Consider the following 19,302-nt stretch of genomic DNA (forward strand, 5'->3'; position numbering starts at 1 on the left):
CAGTGAGATTAAACCGATCCACATGGTTCCTGGAGAGAACTGTCCACTTGATGAATTAGGAAGCAGTGGAAAGGTTGCAGTTTGTACCCTTTGCTTGCTGCAGCGATCTGTCCTACTCCTGTTCAGACTTCTGAACAGATGCTCATGTCCACAGCCAAGTTCAATTTTGCACTGTGAGATCTCGAGCAAAAATGACTAAATAAGAGCCGTTTTATTTTTGCGCTGAAAGATAAATGAAGCAATTTATTTTACTTGACGTCAAGAGCTCTTCATGATGGCTATTGAAACAGTCGGTTGATTTTGTAATAACTTTGGAGTGGAATTGTAAAATCCAGTGACTTTTTTTTTAGCTTTTTGTCTAGACCTTTAGACTAGTTTAAAAATGATGTTGCATGGCAACCAGTCATAATATTTTCACTCATCAACCATACATCAAGTTTCTTAATTGTCTCACCCAAAAATCAAAATTGACGCATTGTAATCATTCTGATGTTGTTCCAAACCTGTATGATGTTCTTTTTTTCTCTTTTCTATGCCATAGCAATGGATCTTAATGATTGTAATCATATTGTAATTATTAATTAATTATAATAATGGAGCTTGATTATTAAGAATTTTTCAATGATAATCTCAGAATTTGAATCTCACTTGATTTTAGATCAGTCAGTCAACCATTAGATTTAGATTTGAATTGTAAATAGTTGTAACGTAATCTTACATTGCAGACACGCTTTATGGATTACTGGGTTCTTTAAAAAAAAAAAAAAAAAAAAATATATATATATATATATATATATATATATATAATATATAATATATATATATATATATATGCCTTTAAAATAATAATATGCCTTTTCTGTCTTTCCAATAGACCTCAGTTTCCAGGCAGCTTCTCGGGTCATGACTGTGCCAAAGTTTGATTCTCTCAAATTGTTGCAAGATCTCAGCCAAAATTTCCCAAGCAGAGCAAGGTAAAAAGTCTTACATTCAGTCGATTCAGTTTGTGTCTCTGAGACAATCCTAGGAAAATTTGTTTTTTCTTTTGTAACAATATCCTTCATCAGAACTCAAAAAGAAGAAAGGAAATATAGTTCAACAAATGGCTGTTCTTTAATACAATTTAGTCCAAAAAGTTACTTTTATTAAAATATTTTAAATCAGTATTTATAATGCTTACATTCATCCAAATTAAAGAACCTTGGGAACAAGATCATCTGTAACCATTATTGTTGTAGAATATTCCACTATGCATTTTTGCATGTGTGACGGCACAGAATGCATGCATATGCATTATGTCTAGGTCATTTTTAATGTGTGACTGTGACTTTTCATCACTGCCGCTCTAGACAGCTTTATGTGCAGTGTTCAGAATTTGCTGAGTCAGACATACTGTGGTTTACTGTTTGTCAGCATAGCTGATATGGCATCTAAGAGAGAACAGGTTTTCTGAGATTAAAATGGGTTTTTATGACTGTTCTGGGATGTTGGCTAGAGCTGATACTCACTGTACATGTTTTACTGTCCCCACAGATCACTGACAAGAGTGGCTGTAAACCAGAACATGAAAAAAGAAATAGAAGATAACCAAAAGGTAAGGTTTTTTCAACAACTTTTCTGATGAGCACTGTAAAAAAAAGGGTTTCAAGAGCGGCCAAATGGACCCCTTTTTTAATGGGTATCAGATGATAAATCCTTAAAAAATTAAGAGTCTTTTAGCATATCATATGTCCATACTAAAAAAAACGAAAATGGAGTCAAAATTTTCAGTAGCAAAGCTCTTCTGTTGATCAAGTAGTGTGGTAGCGTCCACACAAGCTAACGTTACATTTTCCCAAGCATTTTTGAGGATCAAGCTCAAATTGGAAACACAACTGATAAGAATGCGGATATACTTCACTTTCTACGTTCCTTTCTGCCTCGCGCAGACACGCACAGATGCGTGTGCGAGCCTTTCAGAGTACTCATTTGGCAGTGAGCGCGTAAAGACGGGATAGGCGCGTGCACATTCGCACTATCTAGTTGACGTTTTTTTTTCCTAGCGCTCAATTCGCTGTTGCACGCGGATCATCCGCGCGGTGACAAAAGAGAAACGGCAACGATTTAAAATCCATTGTGTCTCTTGAATAAACACCTCTTGTTAAAAGTATCGGGGTCCAGCCTGGCCACCTCTTGATATGAATGAATGAATGAAACTTGTTTCATGTGTGTGGGAGACACACACACACACACACACACACACACACACACACACACACACACACACAGGCTACATGTTTTGTTTTTTGCCATGTTGGTACTGTTTGGAGCAGGTCTTAATTATTTTGCTACTGTACTTTCTGGACTGGACTTTTTTTTGTACGAATTGAGTTGTAAATGAACTTACAGTTTGTCCTGCAAAAGTGCCCACGTCTAAATTGAGCATAAATGCAAACACACAGTTGTGTATGCATATCATACACATACACACACACATACACACACACACACACACTCGACACCAGGGGCCTATTGCACAATACTAGGATAAGGGATTAAGCTGGGATATTTTGGTGATCCTGGCTCAATTTATCCGCTAATATACAGTTATCTTTCATTATCGTTATCGTTCTTGGTATGAGATCAGGGTATGTTTACATGACAGCTGTGTACTAAATTTTGCATAAAAATGACAAGATCACCAAGATATCCCAGCTTAATCCCTTATCCTAGTTTTGTGCAATAGGCCCCTGGTTTTGTTAATATTATGGATCACATGTTTTTGTTGCCGAATTGATTTCGGACAGTTTTTGAATAACTTAAAAAAATGTGTGTCTATATGCTTGACTTTTATTGATCACTGAAATAGCATTGATTGGAATGAAGTGGGTTCAATATAAAATTAAATAAATAAAAAGTAGCTTAGATGTAGTAAACTACTTTTTTCAAGTTGCTGTAGCTTAGCTTGCTACATTTCCCGGGGGGTTAGCTTCAGTGTAGTGAAGCTTAATTTAATGTAGAGTAAGTAACTGGTAGCTTAGCTCACTACATTTTCCAAGTAGCTTGCACAACACTGCTAGAAAGATACTGAACCTGTAATGTGTAAACAAAAAGCTGCTTTGGATAAAAGCTAAATGCCACTACAGCCCACTGGGGCTGTAGTGGCGTGGGACTGGGGGGATAAAGGGTACTGAGTAACCAGGGCCCGAGGCAGGGAAGTCCGTTTTCTATACATACACATACATGGTACGGGGGCCCAGCAAGATGGTTTGTACCCAGGGCCCAAAATTTGGTGCTACGCCACTGCCCACTGAATTAATATTTTCTTTGCAGAGGCTGAGTGAGTCAATGGGGATCCATCCTGGAGATGCCAGTCTTTTCATAAATGGAATACATGTTGACCTGGACATTCATAACCCTTTCAGGTATCATCCCAGTACATGCTTCTCTTACCACCTGTTTTTTTTCTGCTATTTAAATTAGTAGTGTGTAATTTGCACCACTAACATTGCCCAAAAGGTTTTATGTATGTTAATCACATACTGTTTTGCTAATTCTCAATTGCTCTGTAGCATCCTGGACATTCTCAGAGGTGAGGCTAAAATTCTCGAAGGCCTTCATAACCTTGGTATCAGAGGAAACGTCATTAGTAAGTTCCTGCATTTACCAACATCAACCACTGTAGAGGACAGCTACGCTCTGGACATCCGCCACTCATCCATTATGGTGAGACGATTATTATTTAAATGTAGTTGTAGAGCTCAACAATGGAGTTCTGGAAGTGTTATTCCAAGACTATATAGCGAAATTGATATAGAAGTAAAAAACAATTCAACTTCGAATCAAATGTCGTAATTCAGCTTGGTTGGTTTGTTTGCTCTTTTTATTTTTGCTATTTATTTTTTTCTATTCCAGAGCATAGATGGAAAAATACTTCTGGTACCCAAGCTGCTTTCACAATTTAACAAATGGCATGTTGTTCTTATCTGGTTTCTAGTGGATTAATGATATAGAGAAGGACTCCATGTATCGTCACTGGCCCTCAAGTCTCCAGGAGCTCCTCAGAGCAACATTTCCTGGTGTTATTCGACAAATACGTCGTAACTTCTTTAATTTGGTGAGTCAACTTGCCTGTTAGTTTATTGTAGTCTAAGCTCAAATGTATCTCAAATCGTATGCAGGGATGTTTATGCCCTGATATATATGTTTTAGGACTGCAGATGTTTTTTGTGAATTTTTAATTCTTATTTGTGAGATTTCTGATGTGTGGCACAGGAATTGATTGTCCTAGTAAATAATGTTGATTCAGTTGTATTGTTTAATATTGTTTTTGAGCATTTGAACTATTGAAAAATGGTTTGCTGTTTGCAGATTTTGTTCCTTGACCCAACACGAGAAGAGAGCACTGAGCTGGTCAAATTAGCAGAACTCTTTTACAAACATAACATTCCCCTCCGGTATGAGTATTTAACAATAGAATTTAATACAGTTGACCTGAGCCTTAATATTTTTTTAATAATGCAACTTTCTGAAATATGTTATTCTGATGTAATAAAGCGTATTTAATGGACGATTGTCACAGACAATTCTGTACATATCTATTTATTTACTATATAAATTAAATATTATTTTTTAACTCAAATCAATATTTTATGTCCATTTTTATTATGCAAGTGACTGTGTAATAAGCAGCTGACATTATCTACTACTTACTATCTATTTTATCTACTACATTATCTATCTATTATCTATCCTACTTAACATTCAGCAAGCAAACCTTATTATATTATCAAGAGCCCTTTGGTGCCGTTAATTTATGTTTGTTTATATGTTGATTGTAAATAAGATTTTGTCAGATTTTATATGCATTTATGTTTCTGTGTCTTAGGATTGGGTTTGTACTGGTTGTCAGTGCAGATGATAAAGTGGATGGATATTTGGATGCAGGTGTTGCTCTCTTTAGGCTATTAAACTACATCTCAGAAGAATATGATGAAGCACAGGCTTTCACATCCATGGTTTCAGTGAGTATCTTTGTGTTTGCTGTGATGCTGTTTTAAATCAAAATGACCTCAATGTTACTTTAAGGTTCTCCTTCACATTAAGTGTGATATCTTGGTACATATTCAGTTATAACATACAGTTTTTTGTTTATGGTTTTATGGATGAGAAAAGAAGGATATAAAGAGACTTTAGACTCATCTCCTTATAAGACTGAATGACAATGATCTGTGAATGTAATGCACTATTTAGGCCATTCTATACTAGTAAGCTTTTTTGTCACATGCAGATATATAACAGGGTGGAAGTTGGGGAGACTCTTTCTGTGGATAAAATAACTGCATATCTGAAAAAGAAATTTCCAAAAGCAAATGCTGCAAGGATTCTTGGAGTGGACTCAAGCTATGATGACAACAGAAAGGTAAATATTATTAGATAGCGCCCTATCATACATCCGGCACAACGCCGCAGCAGGCGCGATGCAAGTGTTTTTTGCTAGTTCAGCCTGACACAGTTATCATGTTCATGTCGTGGCACATTGTTTAAATTTGTTTAAGAAAATGTTTAATGTTTTGTTCGCCCATGGGCATGCTGTTCTGAAAATGAGGTGTGTTCAGGTGTACTGTTTATTGCTATTTTGAGGCAACTGAAAAGGACTGAACTATTGACCAACAAAAACCTGGTTTAAAGTCAATAGCACAGTATTTTTTGTGTTAGTAACAGTAGTAATATGCACCTATATATATATAAGCGGGTCCACAATGTGCGTACACTCTGCTTATTACACACACAGGGTTGTGCAGCAGCACAAAAACATTACAAATAAAAGGATTACAATGTAAAAGATTATTATTGTGTAGTGTGTGCATAAATATAAAAATACCTACTTTTCATAATGGATAGTCATTGCATGTGTCAGAATTACCTTATTCGCGGTAATGACGAATGAAATTAGCTACTTATTTTAACAAACGTGGCAATACACATAAATTGACTCTGGCTTTTAAAGTGAATGGTAGATGAAACTGAATGGTTTATTGCATTTTATACCTAAAACACACCCATGACTCATTAAGAGAATCGGGACAACACTTTTAGACCATGTGCCAGGCGAGCCGACCGTTTTTCCCGTCGTTAAACTAGCAAAAGTGGATTCGGACATGCCCTATGTGCACTTACACCGTGTGCTTTAGACCATGCGCTTAGATCGTTAAAATAGGGCCCTTAGTGTTATGTGTTCCATAAGTAAGATGCCAGGTAAAACTGCAGTATGTACTTTTTTTGATAAAATGTCCCAGTTTAATTTTCAGAGAATTGTATACAAAATAATTACAGTCCACATTGTGTTTTTTTAAATGCATTTTTTTGCATTTAAAAAGGGGAAATCAACGATAATTTTCATAGTGTTTGTAAATATAAACCACTGCTTATTGAATATTCGTAGGCACACATGGACATGAGACTTTATTTTGAAACCCAGATGTCAGCGTCTCTATGGACGTTTAATGATTATTATGTGTTTTTTCAGGCCGGAGGAGCGTTTTACAGGAAGAGTGGATTAGGTGCCCTGCCAGTGGGTTTGTTCAATGGTGTTCCTCTCAGTAGTGAGGAGATGGACCCAGAGGAGCTGGAGACGGTTCTACTGCAGAGAATCATGGAAACTACCAACTTCTTCCAGAGATCTGTCTTTATGGTGCAGTTTTGTTTTTCTTTAAGTTAATTTGTATTTGCAGTGAAGGCCCTCTTGTTTGTGGTCATGACTAAGGAGGTTCCTGTCATATACAGGGTCAAATAACTGAGAGTGTCGATGTGGTGGACTTCCTGATGGAGCAGGCCAATGTCGTTCCCCGTATAAACCCACTGATTCTTAGCTCTGAGAGACGATATCTGGATTTCACTGCCTCGCCAGGTAGCCCTTTAATGATTACCTGACCCAAACCAGGGCCCGTATTAATATTAGTCTCCTCACCATCATCACGTCACAGTCTAACTGCAATCTCAATCGCAATAACAGTGTTACATTACTATCAACATTTTATTACCAATATATTCTTAATGTTCCTTATTAATTGCTTTAATAATTTCTGTTATATGATTAAACAAATAGTTTCTAACGATTGGGATGACACAACTATGTTCTCATACTTGGACTCCAGAGACAAAACGGCAGTTGTCTCAAAGAGAATGAAGTATTTCACTAAAGATGGTGAGTCATATCTTTTTCTTATATGTGTTTTGGTGGGGCGATTTTATAGTTTATAATATGTTTATTTTCATTTATATATATATATATATATATAATATATATATATATATATATATATATATATATATATATATATATATATATATATACACACATACAGTACAGGCCAAAAGTTTGGACACAGTACTATTTTTAATGTTTTTGAAAGAAGTTTCTTCTGCTCATCAAGCTTGCATTTATTTGATCAAAAATACAGAAAAAATGTAATATTGTGTTAGATTATTACAATTTAAAATAAATAGTTTTATATTTATTATACTCTAAATTATCATTTATTTCTTTGATGCAAAGCTGAATTTTCAGTATCATTCCTCCAGTCTTCAGTGTCACATGATCCTTCAGAAATTATTCTAATATGATGATTTATTTTCAAAGTTGGGAACAGTTCTGCTGATTAATATTTTTTCATAACCTGTGATACTTTTTTATAATACTTTGATGAATAAAGAGAAATAAAATTAAAAAATAAGCAATTTTTTAAAAAAATAGAAATATTTTGTAACAACAATATACACTACTGATCAGTAATTTGGGGTCAGTCAGTCAGTCATTTATTTTTTTGTTGTTGAAATCAATAATTTTATTCAGCAAGGATGTGTTAAATTGATAGTAAAGGAGATTAATATTATTTGAAAATATGTTTTTATTTTTAATAAATGCAGTTCTTTTGAACCTTTTATTCATCAAATATATAAGGCAGCAGAACTGTTTCCAACACTCATAATAAATCAGAATATTAGAATGATTTCTGAAGGATCATGTGATAGACTGGAGGATGTCACATATGACACTGAAGACTGGAGTAACAATCCCAAACAGTATAATAAATTGAAAACAAAATATATTAAATTGTAATAATATATAACAATATTTAAAAAAAAAAAAAATATATATATATATATATATTTGTATTTGTATTTTTGATCATATATATATATATATATATATATATATATACATTTTTATTCATTTTGTTTTATTTTATAAAATGGAATCATCGCAGCAATCAGTGGAAGTATTTGATAATGTCCTGCCTGTCGCTTAACTCAAAAACCATCCAAACTGTGTTTGTTTTCCTAAAAAGCATTATTCTTAAGTAGCTTCTTTTTCTTCTCTTATAGAGGAGGAGGTGTTGTATGGAGTGACCGTGTGGATTGTAGCAGATATTGAACAGCCCTCTGGGAGGCAATTGCTCCGGAACGCCTTGAAACATATGGTGAACTATTGCAGTTTTTATTTCCAATTAGTTGTGTCCACAGGAATCACATCTTTAGAGAGCAGAGGCACACATGCATCATAGTAATTAATCTGAGAGTAATTAATCTTTTGAAAGCATTCTTGTGGTGTTGGTTAATGAACAAAATCCAGTGGTAATGGACCATTTTTTGTATATATTATTTAAATAATATCACATTATGTTATTATATAATTCATATATTTATATATTGGTATAAAGCAGAGACCACCATTCAGAGCAAGCCGAAGGCAGAGCATTACCAAAATGTAATCTTAGAACAAGCTGAATAAATTATTTCAGATTACAATGTAATCACAGTTTTCAATAACAATACATTTTAAATTACAGTGATATTGTATCATGATCCAGATATTCATCTAGTTTATCTCTCAAATCATTCTTTGAGTTCACAAATATGTTCTTATGTTTTATATAGCTGAATAACGGTTTAACAGACTAGTAACATTAACATTACTGGTTTGTTATAATCTTCTTTTCAAGAGAGTGTCTGATCTACAATGTTTGTTTGCAGAAATCCAGCAGCTCCAGTAGTCGTGTCGGGGTGATCAATAACCCCATTGGAAAACCCACGGAGGACAACAGCGGTCTGTACCGAGCCATCTGGGCTTCTCTTCTCACCCAAAGCAACAAGAACACGCTCGACTTCACCCTAAAACTCCTCAAAGACGAAAATGTTGAGCTCCTCAAACAAGGCACCAAGATTAAGCACTTACTTAAACAGGTCAGTGGAGTGTGAAATACTGTGTCTGGGTAATGGGGAATTTTGTAAAGATGGATTTTAAGTTGGATTTATCTTTACAGACCTGTTCTTTTCTAGCCTTTTTCTTTTCCTGTTAATTTATGTCACTTGAGTTCAGCTGGCAGACAATGGCCACGTACACACTGCAGTTAAATTCAGTTGTCAATTTACCTTTTAGTGCTTAATCCTGTTCTGTATATGTCCGGTACAAGAAATCACAGGGAAAGCGTCACAAGCCTTGACTCATTTGTGTTGCCAGATCTTGCTAGAAAAACAGCGAACAAGAAAAATCCCAAATGTCAACAAAATGTCATGACCACTTTAATCACATCAACACTATTGCTGAGTATTTTCTCCAAAAAAAATAAATAAATACAGTTTGAAAGTGCTGGTGTTACTGACGTCACAAACCATCTTGTAACCAATCACATCAACGTGCTTAGCATATCATTAACTATGACCACTCTAAAGCTGGGGACCTAAAGAGAAACCAGGTTATACATGTATGAAAAATCAGGTACATTTAGCAATATTGCGGGTGAATTATGTATATGATGTATATATTACAATTTTATGATGAACTATAATATGCCTTTCTCCACTGACATTTCTAAGGATACTGATTTTTAGAAAGTAGCTGTTTGGCAAAGAGGAATATGGTTTGTGTAACAGTAGCAATGCGTTTTTAGCTGCTTGATAACATAGTCAAGCAAAAGGATATCATATTAATTACCATTATGTGTCCAACGAACATAAAATGCATTAACATTCTGATACACCGATTTGTATACAAGCCTGTATAATTCACTCTTCCGAGTCAGTTTCTGGTTCAAACATATATGGTTGAATTAAACCAGTATTTCCACTTGCCATTGTGCAGCGTTTACTACAGTAAAGGTGATCTCTGAGCTGGTGTGAGTGCATGGATGCGTGGCAAATTTGCATATTCATAGATCAGAGTATACTAAATGAAGTAAGGGTGTAGTAGAGTTACATTCAAGATACGTTATGGCATGGATACATTTTTTCACAGGAATTGTTTTTTAAATATGTAATTTTGGTGAACAAAGATGATTTAAGTAATACATGTATTGACTACAGGGGGACATTAAAGCACCTGACATCAAATACAACTTTTATTGCTTCCTCCTTTCATCACCATGATAAAATTGCACAAGCAAGGTCTCTCTTCTTTTCTATTGTGTCTTCACCCCATCGCCACTGGAAACCACTCAACCCCATGTCATTTTCTCAGACTTACAGACAACTGCATTTCTGGGAATGGCTACCCTATACCTTGTATAACCACATTTGAAACCTAATTCGAAGTCTTTCTTATTGACAGAGTATTGCAATTCTCGGAAAGATTGATTGGTCTGTCAAGCACATGGAGAGCTTTTTTGGTTCTTTCTTCTTGTTTTTTCATTGTCTCTCTCCCTCCTGCTCCTTCTATTTATTTCCATCGTAACGCATTAGATAAGAGAAAGTGTTCCATCCTACCCAGTATTCCTGAGTTTTATTAGTTGAAAATGGTTGGGTAGAGAGTTTTGTGGTTCCCTGAGAGCTTGTGCCTGAGACCTGTAATGACTCTATTATTGGATGGATGGGAGAGGTGTTGTGCTGATATTAGCATTTCCTTCCTTTTAATAAGGGCCAAATGTTGGAAACACTAATAATCTGACTCTATGCAGCTCATACACCCGAGATTTGTTATCGGCACTGAAGCCATTTTTTCATTACATGTCTGATAAATGAAAATGTTTAATGATTGATTAGTCCTACACGGTCTCCAATGGAGGCACATTTTCCATTGGTCTAGCCAAATTAATACTCCTTTCAGAATACTCTAATGACTGCAATTGCACAAATGTGCCCCCTTTAGTTGTCAATAACTCATTGATTGACTATTTCCTCCTTGCAGTGTAATCAAAAAACAAACTAATGAGCCAATCAATTTGTTCTTTCAACATTTTTCTTTCCTACACTTAGTTCAATTCGGTCCAAACCCGAGGTTTAACCTCTTATATTGTTACTGTGATTTCAGAGAAATATTTATTACAAAAATAATTATTCCTTATTCTGTGAATCTGAATATTCTCACTATAGAGAGAGAGAGAGAGAGATAGAGAGAGGGGGGGACGGACAAACATAATATACCATTATATATACAACAATCAGACATAACAGTTTTTCACTTCACATTATGAGTTAAAGTGAATAGCACTGATTATCTCTTCATCACAGCACCTTTTAGTTGGTGGGATTTATTACGCAGCAAGTGAATATTTTGCCCTCAAAGTTGGTGTGTTAGAAGCAGGAAATAATGTGTTGTCAAGCAAAAGGATTTGAATGAGTTTGACAAGGGCCAAATTGTGATGGCTAGATGACTGGGTCAGAGCATCTAGCCATCACAGCCATCTGTTCCCGATCTGCAGTGGTCAGTATCTTTTAAAAGTGGTCCAAGGAAGGCTGGGCCGTGTGGTACTGTATCTCAAATTGCTCAAGAAGTTAATGCTGATAGAAAGGTGTCAGAATACACAGTGCATCAGTTTGTTGCATATTGGGCTGCATAGCCACAGACCAGTCAGGGTGCCCTGACCCCTGTCCACCGCCGAAAGCGGCATGTGAGCATCAGAACTGGACCACAGACCAATGGAAAAGTGTGGTCTGGTCTGACAGATAATGTTTTCCTTTACATCACATGGATGGCCAGGTGCATGTGCATCGCTTAACAGAATTAACTATGGGAAGAAGGCAAGCCAGTGGAGGCAGTGTGATGCTTTGGGCAATGTTCTGCTGGGAAACCTTGGGTTCTGCCATGCGTGTGGATGATACTTTAACTTACTTTACATGTACCACCAACCTCTCTCTCATTCGTAATGCTTGTTGTCAACATTAATAATAATGATGAGAAAAAAGGTAGAATTAATTCTGAATGTTCATATGACACTGTGAACTGCAATGACTGCTGAAAATTATACCTTTTTCCACAATATTTAGTGTGTACCTTTTCCAGGTGTTTAAGTGTTAAATGTGTGTTTGATCTCCTGTAGGGTATGGACCATGATGTCTTTGAGAAGAAGTTCAACACGATGGAGGTGGACTTCTTGCACAGCCAGCAGAAGTACTGCAAGGAGGTTCTGAAGCTGAAACCAGGACAAGGAGCTGTGGTCAGCAACGGCAGGGTGAGATTCACAAACATCCCCTCCTACTTTAGACACCTCAAGACAATTTCCATAGGCATTATGAAATAATTTATAGCCTAATGACCTACGGTACAGATTGCTGATCTGGATGATAAATAGTCTGAACCGTAAGGTCTCACCAGTTGGTCCCTCAGATGGGACTACTTGTTTTGTTGACTCAGTATTAAGCTGTTTGCTTGGCCTGTCCTAACCTGTGAGGAGAGAAGGAGAGAGATGAAGCCTGGCGTTAATTCACCACCGTCCACTCAGCAACCTCTGCTGCAGGGGTCACGGGTCATATGGAACCGCCGAACTGTCATATTGCTGTGCTTTCTCAGCAGAGTTTTTGTTGACAGACAAGCACAAAATGGGCCGCAGCCTGAAACAGCAGTGACACGTCCCATCATTCTCCAACACACCGAAGTGATACCCTTTTCCTTTGGTTTTATAAGATAATAAATGTAAAACAACACACACATTATTATATATATTTTGTGGGAAGTTTTCTGTGTGCAAAAATCTGAAGTCTACTTCAGATCAGAAATCTACATCTCAAACAGTTTGTGTATATGCAATCACAAATCTAAAGTGAAAGTAAATGTGAGCTCCATGATTCATGCAACCTAGTCAACATATAATAGCCTGTCTCCCAATATCTAAACAATATAGGCTGTGTTGAGTAGTTGTAACAACCTCATAACTCTAGTCTCGGTTTGCACTTTGAATATTGAGCGAATACTTTGATGATGGTTGCTTATAGTCTTATTATTTGTATTTAATAAGACTAAGAAGAAAAAACTTATTTATTTTATGTTGCGGACAGTTGAATTAGGAGGTCACACAGCCTCAATCAGAAGTTCTGGAAGCTCATAATATATAAACAGTAAGGCCTGAAGAGACTCGTGTGAAATCATACAGGAGAGAAAAACCTTTTACAGTGCTTGTATATTGCTGTCTTTCAATGCATATGATAATTAGTTATCAGAAATTAGAAGTGGAATAACATTCAAGATAATTAGTTAAAACATTTCAAAATGTTCCAGCAGACTATTTTTCCAGTCATGAATTTTGTGATTGAGGATTTCTTAAAAATACTGTGCAAAAATCTCATCTTGTTCTTGTGAACCCAGTCTCGTGCCTCGTCTTATCACACCCCTATAAATAATCTTTTATGCATAATATATTCATATTATATTCTTATAATGTATTTATTATAATTTTTTATATTGTCTTAATTGGCTGAAAAGTGCAAAAGGGTAATTGTTAAAATTATATGGTCTGCTAACCAAATGAAAAATAAAAAGATGCAAAACAAAATTAGCAAGAAATGGAAAACTAGTTAAAATTCATATTGTGTTAAAAAAATCAAAAGTACTTTCAGGGGTGAAAACACGTTGATATTAAAAGCCAAAGTGACAGCCTGGCAGTCGGCCTTGCTTTGATTAGCTTTTGGCATGCATATAAATGACTGTCTCTCTCATATGGATGTTGGGGTTTATAAGGGTTCTGTGTGTAGATGTTTGAGGTGGTAAGCACACATGAATTGACACTTTGGAGCCATTGCCTGTGATATGCCTGAACTTACAAGTGTAACTAACAATGTGGTTAACATCTTCACTAGATCTTGGGCCTATTGGACGAAGAGTTCAGTGTGGAAGATTTTCATCTGCTAGAGAAGATCACACTGCAAAGTTCAGCAGAAAAGATTAAATCCAAGATCAAGCAGATGGACTTGAATGCCCAAAAGTATGCCGTTGTTGTTTGTCGTCCTAAGTCGATTCGTTTTTTAATGTAAAATTATTTATTTGTGAGAGGAAAACTGAAATCCTATTATTTCTCTTCACAGGGCCAATGATCTAATCATGAAAGTAGACGCTCTCCTCACTGCATCGCCTAAAGGAGAGGCTAGAAAAGATGTCAAATTTCTGAAGGACAAACACAGGTGCAATATTGCAGTATTTCTTTACAGTGTTTCGGTTAGGTTTTTACGTTTAGAAATTGAAATGATACATTGCACCAGACCCACTTGCTGCTTTTGTAACTGCAATCCATAGAAAATAACACATTGCTTATATAAGCTATAAGTATTTCAGTAATGCTGGTGTTTGCAATTGTGCCTAAAGTCAGTTGTTTTCAATGAATCATTCAAACATGAATGGGTCTGAAATGAAATAACAAGTTGTCTGTCCAAATCGGTCAGACAACTCGCTCAATGAAAGTGTGAGTCAGCTCCATATCCAAACATCCCACCCCTGCCACCTAACTGTGTTGCCATAGCTGTGATCAACCTCTTGTCATTATTTATGCTATTCACACCTATTTGCGACACTGAAGGAGTCAGTTTGCAATATCAGTTCCTTAACCTCAACTTCATGTTTTCTCATTAACGCAACACTTACTTTCACTATCAATGTATCAACCAGATATGTCTTTCAACAGCGTTCTTCAACTGCCACAGCGTGAAGATGAGGTGTTCTATGATGTGGTTGCCATTGTGGATCCTCTCACCAGGGAAGCACAGAAACTAGCTCCTTTATTGGCTGTACGTACAACTTTGGTTACATCTAAGAGCTTTTTGCACCTTAGGCATGTGTGCGCTGTGATTCAGCTGAGAGACACTGTGCTGCACTTGTAATATAATCATAGCTTGTCCATTGCCCAGGCTTCCTGCATCTACACCAATATCAAGTGGACAGCAAGTGTTACTAGCTAATAACTGTTTCATATGAGAAAAAGTAGTGGTACTTGATGTCTCAGAAAGCCGAATCTTCCATTGAGACTCTTTTAAATTAAATTTTGTTGTTGTTGTTGATTGTTGAAATCTGTTACTTTCTGGCATGAAAATCTGGCCACTCTGAATCACTATACAATTATTTTTTTTAACCATTATACATTAATTGACTGAGTTTCTAAGCCCTGCCCATTTTTAGATTTCTTCAACTAAGTGTAGTGTTTTCTTTGCATTTGGCAGACAGATTTAAAACTTGCTTTGTATTTAAGGTATGCATGTTATCAGTTCATGCAATCTCTGGGAATAAAACTCATGACTTTGGTGCTGCTGGCACAATGCTTTACTCATTGGGCTACAGGAATATAGCTTATGTAAATACTTGTATTGGTTTAAAAAATGTTCTATGGTCTGTGGATCTTTTATTTCTTTTATCTTTTATTTGAGGCAGGGTATTATCAAATACTTTATGCCATATGATGTCCATTTTATAAAATAAATCACTATGAATGAAAATATACATACATACATACACACACAAATACACACACACAACCGTAAAAAGTGGCAAAAGTTTGGAAACATTACCATTTTCCATGTTTTTAAAGAAGACTGCTTATCAAGGCAGCATTTATTTGATCCAGAATACAGCAAAGCACTATTATTGTGAAATATTTTTACTTTTTTCTATTTGAATACATTTTAAAATGCAATTTATTTCTGTAATTCAAAGCCAAATTTCCAGCATCATTACTCCAGTCTTCAGTGTCACATGATCCTTCAGAAATCATTCAAATATGCTAATTTGCTGCTCAGGAAACATTTATTAGTATGTTTCTTGTTGAAAACAGTTGTGTACATTTTTCAAAAGATTATTTAATGAATAGAAAGTTTAAAAAAAAAAAACAGTATTTATCTGAAATATAAAGCTTTTGCAACATTACAGATGTCTATACAGTCACTTGATCAATATACTTATGTATGTATGTATGTATACAAACAATATACATACTGTGGTGTGGCAAGCAGCGGGGCATCTTAAGTCATAATGAACATGCACGATTGGCTTAATCGTATGCGGTTATGTGAAACGTGACCTTGAGCCTTCTCTCCAGAATCTTGTTGTTTGTGAGTGTGAGAGTGGGTAATAACCTGGCCGTCTTCTCTGTGTGTGCTGCAGGTGCTTGGTCAAGTGGTCAATATGAAAGTGCAGGTGTTCATGAACTGTCGAGCCAAGCTGTCTGAGATGCCCCTGAAGAGGTGAGAGCACAAGCTTAATTAAACTTCAACTCTGAGATTGTTGGGGGACACGCACACACACGCGCACACACACACATGCACACACATTCATTCAACTGCCTATTGCTGTACTGCAGATATCACCTTGTATTGTTTTTTTTTTAGCCGAGTTTGATAGTTAAAATGGTTGATGTGAAGTCAGAATTGTGTAAAAAAAAAAATCAATACAATACGATTTTTTTAAATCTCAATTGTGGCAAATACACCAAGGTAGAACAGGTTTTGTTTTAAATGAGCTGAGGTATAAATAAAGATGTGATGAAAGATATTTAAGCAAAACTGCACTGATTTAAGACCTGCATTTCATTAAATCCCAAAAAATGTCAGAATAAGAAGGATTTCGAAAATATTTTGCCATAGGATCACAAGCTATTTCCACCTTAAAAGGAATAACAACAGACCACCAGCTTATTTTACAATCAATGTCTTATACTTTTCCTTTGTTTTTCTGGCAGCTTTTATCGTTATGTTTTGGAACCGGATGTTTCCTTCTTTGGTAACGACTCCCTTTCCCCTGGCCCTATGGCTCGCTTTACTGAAATCCCAGAATCCCCTCTGCTTACTCTTAATATGATCACCCCTGAGAGCTGGATGGTAGAGGCGGTCGGGAGCTCATATGATCTAGACAACATCCACCTACAAGAGGTATGAATTTTATATATAATATTATATATTTACCAAATCTGAGCACTTTTTTAGTTGTTGTTTTATATTTCATATTGCACATTAGCTTTGAAATGTTTGCATTTTTATGATAAATAGCTGCATTTGCTCAGAATCTATTTTAAAGATGCACCAAGTGTTTTGTTGTTCATGTTTCAGTGATACAATTTATTTGTTACTTTTACCTGTCATGCTTAGGCCTTTCTGGAAAGAGATGTTTAGCGTCAGTATGGTGGATCTTGATGAATAAATGTTTCTTCTCCTACTTTGTGTGTCAGGTCAGTGGTGTAGTGAATGCAGAGTATGAGCTTGAGTATCTACTTTTGGAGGGGCATTGTTTTGACCTATCCACAGGTCAGCCTCCCAGAGGACTTCAGTTTACACTGGGCATGAGACAGGAGCCTCTCATGCATGACACCATCGTCATGGCCAACCTGGTGAGTTTGTCCCTCTTGGCTTTTTCTCAATATATTTATTATATAAACATTATATTAAAAGTATTGGGACACCCCACGGAATAATTGAATTCAGGTGTGCCAATCACTTCCATCGTGGCCACAGATGTATAAAATCAAGCACCTAGGCATGTAGACACTTCTACAAACATTTATGAAAGAATGAGTAACTCAGGAGCTCAGTGAATTTAAGCATGGTACAGTGATTGCCACATGTGGAATAAGTCCATTTGTGAAATTTGTCCTGTTTGTCATTATAACAAATGGAAGCAATTGGGAGCAACAGCAACTCAGACAATAAGTGGAAGGCCAAATAAAATCACAGAGCAGGGTCAGCGCCTTTAGCTACTGACCTCAAAACTTAGTGTGGCCTTCAGACTAGCTCAAACAGTGTGTAGAGAGCTTCATGGAATGGGTTTCCATGGCCGAGCAGCTGCATCCAAGACTTGCGTCACTAAGTGCAATGCACAGCGTCGTTGCAGTGGTGTAAAGGATGCCGCCACTGAACTGTAGAGCAGCGGAGACGTGTTCTCTGAAGTGACGAATCATGCTTCTCTGTCTGGCAATCCGATTGAGTCTTGGTTTGGAGGTTGCCAGGAGAGCAGTACTTGCCTGACTGCATTGTGCCAGGTGTAAAGTTTGGTGGAGGGGGATTATGGTGTGTGGTTGTTTTTCAGGGGTTGGCTTTGACCCCTTAATTCCAGTGAAATGAACTCTTAATGCTTCTGCATATCAAGACATTTTGGACAATTCCATGCTTCCAACTTAGCGGGAATAGTTTGGAGATTGCCCCTTCCTGTTTCAACATGACTGCGCACCACTGCACAAAGCAAGGTTTGGTGTGGAGGAACATGACTGGCCTGAGTCAAGTGCATGTAATGGCAGGTGTCCCAAAACTTTTGGCAATATAGTGTTGTGACAAATAGGGCAGGGAGATGCGTGAGAGAATGGTGCAAGGCGGGTGGCATATTTTGAAAATAAGCATCATCTGTGCGTTACACCAGTCTCGAATCTTACTGTTGTCACTCCTCCTTTTATGCATCCGAGCTCCTCCGTGAGACACAAGACCAGTGTAACGATCACTGTAATATGCTAATTTGCAATCAAGCCATCCCATTGGCCTCGCGCCATTCTCTACCTGCTTGTCACGAGTGTATATTGTATTTATCATTGTAGTATGGTAATGCATGGACCCAAAATGAGAATTCTCAAATGTATTTGCTCACCCTCATGTCATTCCAAACCTGTATTAGTTTCTTTGATCTGTGGAACACTAAAGCAAAAACTAACCCACTGCATTTGGACAGGGCTATTTCCAGTTGAAGGCCAACCCTGGCGCATGGATCCTGAGGCTGCGTGAGGGCCGCTCAGAGGACATCTATCAAATACAGGCGTGAGTGTTTTCTCTTCACGGATTTACATTTACACACTACCATTCAAAAGTTTGGGGTTGGTAAGGTTTGTTAATGTTTTTGAAAGAAGTCTTGCCAAGGCTCTCTGTTTGATCAAAAAAATACTGTCACAAAATACTATTCTAAAAGCTTGAATACACTACATGACTTTACCTAGATTTTATACACACATAAACAGAGTATATGTATGTATGTTTTGTTGTAAAGTTGAAAAGAACAGCATTTATTTGAAATAGAAGAGTTTTGTAATATTATAAATGCCTTTTCTGTCACTTTTGATCAAATTAATGCATCCTTGCTGAGTAAAAGTACTGGTA

The 19,302-nt window shown here is 36.6% G+C and overlaps 1 protein-coding gene across 3 annotated transcripts in view; it reads left to right on the forward strand.

Moving 5' to 3' along the window:
* The window catches only part of uggt2 (UDP-glucose glycoprotein glucosyltransferase 2), a 44,697-nt gene that overhangs the window by 11,803 nt on the left and 13,592 nt on the right, over nt 1–19,302 (forward strand). For all 3 annotated transcript variants that reach the window (XM_067443903.1, XM_067443905.1, XM_067443904.1), the window contains exons 10-30: nt 875–974; nt 1,534–1,594; nt 3,313–3,404; nt 3,552–3,705; nt 3,977–4,096; nt 4,351–4,436; nt 4,868–5,003; nt 5,270–5,401; nt 6,509–6,673; nt 6,766–6,889; nt 7,088–7,186; nt 8,368–8,462; nt 9,016–9,225; nt 12,297–12,428; nt 14,050–14,174; nt 14,275–14,370; nt 14,868–14,970; nt 16,337–16,416; nt 16,911–17,100; nt 17,397–17,555; nt 18,881–18,966. In XM_067443903.1, coding sequence (XP_067300004.1) covers nt 875–974; nt 1,534–1,594; nt 3,313–3,404; nt 3,552–3,705; nt 3,977–4,096; nt 4,351–4,436; nt 4,868–5,003; nt 5,270–5,401; nt 6,509–6,673; nt 6,766–6,889; nt 7,088–7,186; nt 8,368–8,462; nt 9,016–9,225; nt 12,297–12,428; nt 14,050–14,174; nt 14,275–14,370; nt 14,868–14,970; nt 16,337–16,416; nt 16,911–17,100; nt 17,397–17,555; nt 18,881–18,966 — 2,545 coding nt within the window. The remainder of the gene's footprint in view (nt 1–874; nt 975–1,533; nt 1,595–3,312; nt 3,405–3,551; nt 3,706–3,976; nt 4,097–4,350; nt 4,437–4,867; nt 5,004–5,269; nt 5,402–6,508; nt 6,674–6,765; nt 6,890–7,087; nt 7,187–8,367; nt 8,463–9,015; nt 9,226–12,296; nt 12,429–14,049; nt 14,175–14,274; nt 14,371–14,867; nt 14,971–16,336; nt 16,417–16,910; nt 17,101–17,396; nt 17,556–18,880; nt 18,967–19,302) is intronic.

Source organism: Pseudorasbora parva, chromosome 5 (genome assembly GCF_024679245.1).
Source record: "Pseudorasbora parva isolate DD20220531a chromosome 5, ASM2467924v1, whole genome shotgun sequence".
Classification (NCBI taxonomy): domain Eukaryota; kingdom Metazoa; phylum Chordata; class Actinopteri; order Cypriniformes; family Gobionidae; genus Pseudorasbora; species Pseudorasbora parva.